This window comes from Rhamphochromis sp. 'chilingali' (assembly GCF_963969265.1).
Source record: "Rhamphochromis sp. 'chilingali' genome assembly, chromosome: 2".
In the NCBI taxonomy this organism is placed as follows: Eukaryota; Metazoa; Chordata; class Actinopteri; order Cichliformes; family Cichlidae; genus Rhamphochromis; species Rhamphochromis sp. 'chilingali'.
Genome location: NC_137930.1, coordinates 2,704,974 through 2,713,814, shown reverse-complemented (window position 1 = coordinate 2,713,814; position 8,841 = coordinate 2,704,974). Strand labels below are relative to the sequence as shown.

The 8,841-nt window shown below is 42.2% G+C and overlaps 1 protein-coding gene across 4 annotated transcripts; it reads right to left on the bottom strand.

Annotated features, from left to right (window-relative positions):
- Window positions 1–1,466: 1,466 nt before the first annotated feature.
- LOC308391754 (mixed lineage kinase domain-like protein) lies at window positions 1,467–8,449 on the bottom strand. Of its 4 annotated transcripts, XM_080874483.1 has the most exons (3): window positions 8,428–8,449; window positions 7,965–8,214; window positions 1,467–3,798 (listed from the first exon to the last, which is right to left on the bottom strand). In XM_080874483.1, the coding sequence occupies exon 3, from the start codon at window positions 3,790–3,792 to the stop codon at window positions 3,133–3,135; it is 660 nt and encodes a 219-aa protein (XP_080730609.1). In that variant the 5' UTR covers window positions 3,793–3,798; window positions 7,965–8,214; window positions 8,428–8,449; the 3' UTR covers window positions 1,467–3,132. The 4 variants fall into 4 exon arrangements, with proteins under 4 accessions (XP_080730609.1, XP_080730610.1, XP_080730608.1 ...); XM_080874484.1 differs by lacking the exons at window positions 7,965–8,214; window positions 8,428–8,449 and adding an exon at window positions 6,103–6,211; XM_080874482.1 differs by lacking the exons at window positions 7,965–8,214; window positions 8,428–8,449 and adding an exon at window positions 4,375–4,514.
- Between the last annotated feature and the right edge of the window lie 392 nt (window positions 8,450–8,841).

Below are 8,841 nucleotides of genomic sequence, written 5' to 3'. Positions count from 1 at the left end.
ACCACTGACTGAAAATCATTTTTGGGATACTCATGAAAATGTATTTTAAAATCTAGGGAGCATGGGGGGGGGGACTTCTTTAAGTTTCATCGGTTCTAGGTATTTAAACCCAGCTGGGTGTTGTCCCTGAAGAGGGTAGTTGATCATGTGCCACCTCACACAAGTCAAGTTGTGGAAAAACAAGTTGTGAAATCAGCAGAGGTTTCAGGTGAAACCATTGTTGTGAAGCTTTGCCTCACCCTGTCATTGGACCTATTGAGATAAACTGATGAGGGATGTAAGTGGAGGTTAGGGCTGAGCGATATGGCCTAAAATTCATATCGCGATATAATTTGAAGCGTGTGCGGTAACGGTATATACGCTACGTGATTGCTAGCGACACACTCCATCAGAGCCTTCAAAAGTTCAGTCAGAGCAACGGCCGATGAATCATCGTCACAAAATCCATAATATAAGTCCATCAGTGCCAAAAGGTGGAACCTTAGACACAAAAGCCAGCAGATGGGCTTTCTGCCATTTCTGACATGCACTGCACTTTCCTCCTGTTTTAAAGAATTACAAAGCCCTGGTGTGAAGGGGTTCAAGCAGATTTGCACAGCAGCTGTTTCTCCTCCACATTCTGGAAACAGAGAAGGTGGCAAAGACTTACACCCCACAACAGGAGATGGAAAATGCATCTTCAGACGAGACCAGAACAAAGGGAGCTGCTATGCTTATGTTTTTTGGTTTTGTGTGCTTTTCTCCTCACAGGAAAGGGACAGGTTTGACCCTCAAACCAATGTTTGCTCACTGTGAATCATTTACTGGTTTGGTACCTTTAAATTTCATTCATTACTTTCTACTCATTCACAGTAAAGTTTTGGTTGACACCTATCCCATTCTCTGAGTAAAAAGTACATAATAACTGTATCATGTGCCGGGCCTTGTACATTTGTACCGCGCGCTCTGATTGGTGCAATTCCTGGTGAGATTCTGAGATATCTTTGGCATATCTTGAAAAATCAGCGTTGCGATAGGTTGGTCAGTCCCAAATGTTTGCATCTGTAGCCTGGATAAAGTTCCTGTGAGGTGAACATGATGGACAAATATTTTCATTAGGTGTGTAGCTTAACTGTGTGAGTTCTTTGTGTGCAGCTTTTGTACAGTTGCTGATTCACTTACCTCGAATCATTCAAACGTTGAGTGCAATTAATTTGCCAAAATGACAAAACATACAACACTGTAACACAAAAACCCACAGACCTGATGTTGCAACAGGATAATAACATGTATTGTAAATGTAGAAATTCTAACTTTATTTAACCAGGAAAAAAACTCTTTATCTGTTTTACAAGAATGTCCCTGGCCAAGAAGGACAGCTGTACATGGGAATGATTTGGGTTAATCCACTTTCAGTTCTTCACATAGAGATTTATTACACGTCAGTCAGAGAGAGTGGCGAGAGGGTGGGAGGGAGTGTGCCCGTGGACTGCCTGTGAGAAAAGGTTGTTTTTAAAATGTGTTTGTTTTCAGCCTCCCCAGCTGTTACAGGCCCTTATTGTTGTGCAGCTGGTAGCCTAAACCATAAAGCACCAGCTCAGGAGGCTTTCCATTTGAGACTGCTGGAAGTCTGTCAGCAGGTGTTGAGGGAGGTGAGGAGTCCAGGCGGGCCGAGAGCTCCGAGAGCTCCTCACCTCACTGTGTTTCAGAGACCTCGAGTTCCTGAAATCTGCAATCGCCTTGTGTTATGTAATGTTTTAGTGTATTGTACCATTCTGTTAGATAAGGCACCTCCTTTTTGATGGCAGGTAAAAACAGAGCTTGGAATACCCCCAAAAAATCACATGAAGACCCCTCCCCAGGCTTGAGCCCAGGATCATTGCATGTATTGTCGTTGCATAAACCTGTTTGATTTATGACCTCGAGAATGCTGCAGCAGGTATCACTTCAGATCGTTTCAAGATGAGCGTGGTGTTTAGTTGGTAATGTGTGGACTCATTTAAAGCAAAAGCAGAGCAGGAAACTGTTTTCTTTGTGAAAGTGGTCGCTGAGGAGTCCATGTGCGCTCAGCGTGAGGTTCAGAGATTCAGCAATCCTAGTCATTATAATTTGAATGTAACTCATTGAGGTCTAATTAAAAACATTTTGTTCCCTGGCACATGTCTCTTCAGCTGAACAAGCAAATAATGACGACATTGAAGGATGTTCACAGAACGATTGAGAAGATGAAGGATAATGTCCAGCAGGCTCCCCTCGTCGTGAAAAGACTTGAAGCTCTGTGGAAACTGGTGTTTTTCCTCGACCAGAGGAAGGAAGTTCAGCTGTCTGATGTGAAAAAAGCTCTGGAGAATTTCCTAGAGACTTTGCAGAAAGCTGAAATACTGAACATCAAATTCGCAGAGGCTCACAAGATGAATAAGATGTGGAAGAGTTTGAAAATCTGAACAAGAGCCTCACTGATGACTACATATCGCTGTCTGGGGCTCTACACATCGATCTGGAGATGAAGCTGGATAAACGAGAAAAAAATGTCCAAGCTGGAGGCAAAATTAGCAGAGCAGGAGGAGACACTGGAGGAGACACAGAAAGGAGTGGCATCAAATTCAGCCCAAGAAAATAACACGTTCTACTGTGTCCTGCAATGAAGATCAGACCACACATTATAGGAAACTTTGTTAAACCTCTGAAATCACAAAGTTTAAAATATTTGAGATTATTATAATTAACTAGCTCACCACGCTGCATCCTCAGACTGCACAGTTTGAAGCAGATCAGATGAACGATTGTTAAATTAGATGAAAACCACACAGACACACATAGGCTCCTTGATTTATTAGAGATTCATTTAGCACTAGGACAAGAGGACACAAATTACATAACAATGTGAAAGAGAATAAATATGTGTGCACTCATTTCAGCAAGGAATAATTTCATTGTTTCACAAAACTTTATTAAAATTGTTTGTTTTTGAATCCCTCTCAAATCTATTTAATCGTGAAAAAAAGTAGTATTTCTTTTACAAAAGAATTTCTCGAGAATGAAAGTTACCTTCACAGCTTCCCAGTCAAGAAGACCTTCCAGGAGGAATGAAGGCCCATGAGGATTAAATAGGGATTATTATTGATCACAAATCATGCAAAGCGACTGGCCAAACTAGTAGAGCCGAAAACCCATCGGTGAAACAGTTCTGACGACAGAAACAGGGCTGATGGTCCTAATGACGGGCATCGGGGGCATGTTATTGGAGACAAGAACGCGAACTGTTGTAGTTTTGCAGAAAGGCTGGGCCAGAACAGGCGTCGAAGCCCGCATGGGTGCCATGATGTAGGCGGCAGACACGGGAGGAGAGGGGATAGGCGGTGCTGCTGGGGAAAACGTAGGACATGGGGGGTTAGGCAGCGGTGTGTAGGGGCGCCCTAAAACAGTTTCATACACCTTGTGCAGTATGTCGCTCTGCTCAACCTGCAGAGCTCCAGAAAGCATCTGGAAGTTCTCAGTGAGTCTTTGGTTCACCTCGCTGAACTTTGCTCCAATGCTGCCTGACATCATGAACTGCTTAAGCCGATTATTTTTTGAGAATTTTGACACCAGTTTCTCAGCATGTTTCAAGATGGTGTGGAGTTCCTTCAGCGCTTTCTCCACAGCGCCAGAGTTTCTGCCTGATCCCCTTTCTTTGACGGTTAAAACCAGTCCCTCCAAAGCTCTGACCCTGTCAGCAATCCGCCTGCAGCGTTCGTCATTGTCCTTCATATTGTCATACATCTCGATGATGGTTGGGCAGAGGCCGAAAAGTTCGGAGACCAGCTTATCCATGGTGAACTGTAAGGAAAGAAAGGTAACAGAACTGTAACGGTGCCATGGAGAAGTAAACTTAACTAGACTGAATTCAAATCAAAATCAAATCGAAATTTATTTATATAGCACATATTAAACAACAGTGTTGACCATAGTGCTTCACAGTCAGTATAAGCATGAGACAATTAAAACAAACAATAAAACAGGACAACAAACAATAGGTAACAACACAACAAGCTAGACCAACTAGTTAGAATCAAAAGCCAAAGTAAAAAGATAAGTTTTAAGACGTGATTTAAAAGACTGGATCGACTCGGCAGTACGAACATGAACAGGGAGGTTATTCCAGAGTCTGGGTGCCACGGATGCAAAGGCCCGGTCACCTCTCGACTTCATTCGAGACCTAGGTTGTGCTAGGAGCCTGTGATTGGACGATCTGCTCTGTTGGGATTGTATGAGTGGAGTAGTTCAGATAGCTGGGCGCTAAATTATTCAGAATATTAAAAGTGAACAAAAGAATTTTAAAATCTTTGCGATATTTAACAGGGAGCCAATGTAATTTGGCTAACATTGGAGTTATGTGTTCATGAATTCTCGTACCTGTTAAAAGACGCGCAGCTGCATTTTGAATTAACTGAAGCCGGCAAAGAGAGGAGTGTTGGAGGCCCGAGTAGAGGGAGTTACAGTAGTCCGATCTGGATGTAATAAATGCGTGGACAAGCTTTTCAAGGTCCTTTAAAGGAAGGAACGGCTTTGCTTTGGATATCTGACGCAACTGGTAAAAGCTGTTTTTTACCACAGTGGAGACCTGTTTCTCGAGTTTAAAAGAGCCCTCCAGGAACACTCACAGGTTTCTTACAGTGGGCGAGAGATGGCTAGCGAGAGGGCCTAGGGCATCAGCTAACTGGTTTAGCGGAGTGTGACTACCAAAGACTATGATTTCGGTCTCGTTCAATGTAAGAAAATTATGTGATAACCAAATTTTAACTTCATGCAAGCAGTTGAACAGAGGTTGCAAAGAAGCAGTCACATCAGATTTCAAAGGTGAATAAATCTGGATATCATCAGCATAACAGTGAAAGGAGATGTTGTATTTACTAAAAATTAATCCCAAGGGCAACATGTACAAAGAGAAGAGAGCAGGACCGAGCACGGACCCTTGAGGCACACCACAATAAATAGGGGCAGAAGCCGAGGAGTGTTGCCCCATAGCAACAGAGAACGACCTCTCTGAGAGATAAGATTTAAACCAAGATAAAACCTTTGAGACCAACAACATGTTCCAATCTTGATAGAAGAATGTTGTGGTTAACCAAAGCAGCAGTCAAGTCAAGTAAAACTAAGACCACAGAATATCCAGAGTCAGCAGTTAAAAGAAGATCATTAAAAACTCTAAGTAAGGCTGTCTCTGTGCTGTGGCGAGGTTTAAAACCAGACTGAAACTTTTCATTAATACCATTTACATCTAAAAAGGCCTGAAGTTGTTTTAGAACTACCTTTTCCAATATTTTGGAAATAAAAGGGAGTTTGGAGATCGGCCTGTAGTTAGTGAGAGCATTAGGGTCAAGATTTTTCTTTTTCATAATAGGTTGCACAACAGCATGCTTAAAGACAGACGGTACACAACCTGATGACAATGATGCATTCAGCAGAGATAAGATACAAGGACCAATAACATGTAAAGCTTCCTTAAAGAAACGAGAAGGAAGAATATCATGCGGGGAACCAGAGATTTTGAGATGATCAATTATATCTTTTAAAGCAGAATAAGACACTGGCTCAAACTGTTGAAAGACAGTCAAGCATTCAGAGGCTGGAACTGGGTCTAAAACTGATGATGAATGAGATGGATGAGAAGCCCTTAAAGCTGAGATCTTTCCAGAAAAATACTTTAAGGATTTATCACAAAGAGCAGGGGAAGCGTCCCTGTAAGTGGTATCAGAATTAAACTGGGATGAACTTCATCTGGAAGCTCTGATGAGCTGAACCTGAAATCTCTCAAAAAGGAAGTTTCAGATTCGGCTCAGAGGTCTGAGTGTGAGAGCTTCCAAAGTAACTGGAAGGATACGTTAAACTGGTGGATTACACACAGATTTATGTTCTAAGAAAAGGCTGCAATCACAAAGTTGGAGACTCCGCCCATAGAAACAAAAAATCATTTACTGTGAATAGTTTGAAGTGATGACTGCATTTGAAGAATTTAAAAAACAACAATGAGACACAACTTCACAAGCAGAAAATATGAACACTTGCCACTGTACATATACACCTCATGTAGAAGAACATGTATACAGAATGTGTTGAAGTTGAGAAAGGTCTAACAAATACCTGCTTTCCTCTTCTAAGGTAGACAATCCAATACTACATACAGAGAAAAATCCAACAATCATGTGACCCCCTATGAGCAGCACTTTGGCGACAGTGGGAAGGAAAAACTCCCTTTTAACAGGAAGAAACCTCCAGCAGAACCAGGCTCAGGGAGGGGCGGGGCCATCTTCCCCGACTGTATGTGTAATTGAGGCTCACAGTCAGAACCTGGTAGAAGCTGAATTACTGATTAAACTTCTTTACAGGCCCTGAAATTGACTCAAATATCACTTTGAGATGTGAAAATGCAGACATGGAAAACAGGTGAGATTTAACAAACAATGAGAAAACAAAACAAAGTCCCAATGGGCAAAAGTGAAAAGTCCAAAAGGGAGAAAATCCAAAGGCACAAGGAACTGGAGACCGCAGACGGGGCCTGGAAACAGGCGCTCTGACATAGACTAGAGATAAGAAAATAAAAGACAATGACACAGGAAGTGAAAAGAGATGACCAAGCAGGGAATGAAGGACAGTGGATATACTGGACAGAGTGATGAAGATGGAGCTGCCAGGCAGGAGGAAAAGAGGAAGACCTCAAAGGACGCAGTGACGGAGGACATGCAGAGGGTTGGTGTGACAGAGGAGGATGCTGGGATAGGAGGAGATGGCGGCTGATGATCTGCTGTGGCGCCCCCTGAAGGGAGCAGGAGGAAGAAGAAGACTGAAATATGTTCATGTTCTGCTTTGTGATTGTGCAACAACCAGTGTTTGTTAAGTCAAGCATTCCTCAGAATCAGTGTTCAGTGTGTCTGTGTGACATCGCCGTGAAGATAAAGGTTGTTTTTGCATCACGACTCCAAAGAACTCTGTCCCGTCAGCAGCTGAACATTTTTCATACCAGGGATAAAACACACATACTATTGTGGAACTGCAGAAATGAAGCTAAACGTGCGTAGTCAAACGTAAAAACAGAAATGTTAACCAATTGTTTCAACTAATTTTAGTTCATAGACACAGCCTATGAACTGAATAGGCTGTGTGTAATAGGTTTGTAAGGCCATGTTACCCCTAAATTTCTATCTTGTTCAAAGAGAAGATATAAAACAAAGTTCTGAGCTAATCGACCTCAGTGTTCTCCTTTTTTAAAAATAAATAATAATAAATATATAATTTCCACATTTATAAGTAATGCAGTTTCTAACGAAGCATGAAGAGCATTTTGCATCTTTAGGGGTAAATGAAACTTTTCTGGAGCTTTAAATATACTTTCATACAAACGTGTAAAACTGGACCCAGTGGCAGCAGCTGATTCCACATTTAACTGCTGTATTAAAGAAACACTTAGCTTTTTATTTCTGCTGATTTAAAGCTCAGCTCATTTGAGCAATGGACAAGCTCACGTTAACAATCAAGGACGCGATCAGCTTTTCTAGTTCTTTCATGGACATTAAGAGAGAATTTGTTGTGAAAAAAGACACATTTTGTGAGCTATCCACTCGGTCTGTGCATTCGGGGGTGGGGTGGGGAATCTCTTGAATGTTCGGTTACTGCAGGTTAAGCAGGTTAACAGAGTGGCACTGATACGTGTCCACCTTCACATTCTTCACTGTGAGTTTGTTTTTACAAAAGAATGCATTTGAGGAAAGATCGTTATCTTTGGGTGTAGAAACTCCACCAGTTTCTCATAAATGAGAGCATGCTGCAAGTGTCCGCGTTGGGAAATGACAAAGAATTTCCACTGACAAGAAGGATTATTTTAAAGTGGCAACTGCATAATTATGCTGTTTGTCCTTTCAAGACTGACGCAGACATGACAGGGTCATTGTTTTCTTTGTTATTTAGGCAACAGCACGCTGGACAACGGGCGTAGTCTTACAACTTACCTGCACATAAAGCTCCGTCACTTTTATATTCGGCTCAAAGAAACTGCTTGTTGTGCCGTAGCTACACACTCCTTTGAGCTCAGTGACTCCCTGCAGCCTCCCTGCAACAAATCAAGAGAGAAGATCCATGCACAGGTTTCTCTTTGTCTCCGGCACCAACTTCCCTTTAAGTTTCATTCTGCGTTGGTCAGCTTTTTATTGCAAATGCAGCAGAGGTGCACTCTTCTGTGCACCGGACCACAGCTACAACCTGGCAGGTCAAAATGTATTAAAGTTAGTGAAGGGCAGGATTTAGCCTCTGGCTGCTGAATACAACACGTTTCAACTCTAAATTCCCATTTGAAGAAAACACTTTCAAAGCATAGTTAAAAATATTAAACTGCTGCTGGTTTTAACAAAGATGACTCCAGGGTAAAATCTCCCATCGTACAGGAGCAGAGGAGTAAAGAGTTTGGGTATTTACCAGTCAGTGGAGGTCACAAGTGTTGCTGCTCAGGTGTTGAGGAAAATGAATGTCAATTTCATTCTTGTGAGTTTTTTAGGTGATTTATCTGAAACATCTCTGTGCTGACGTACAGCAACAGACACAACGATCTGCGTTAGCCCCGTTTATTATCAGCAGAATACTTCAAAGTAAAGCACGGATACCTGGAATGCTTAAGTATTTTGTACTTAGTTACCACCCAGCTGTTCTTGGTTTTGTTCTGACATGAATTGAATCAGAGTGAGCCGATGTTCTGAGCACAGACGGTCCAATCCTGACCCAGGTGAGCCTCAGCCCAACAGTCCAAGCAGAGAGGCCTGTAACGCTTCAGGTGAGTCACAGCCAGCGAATCACAACTGCCTGCTGTCGGTTTGCTTCATCCACACAGGAAGT

Bases quoted from the DNA above. Each gene is read 5' to 3' on its own strand.
- LOC308391754 (XM_080874481.1), bottom strand. From the start codon at position 4,170: ATGAAGTCGAGAGGTGACCGGGCCTTTGCATCCGTGGCACCCAGACTC. The intron at 3,799-4,101 runs GTTCGTACTGCC...CTTTCCTTACAG, and splicing joins GGAATAACCTCCCTGTTCAT to TTCACCATGGATAAGCTGGT.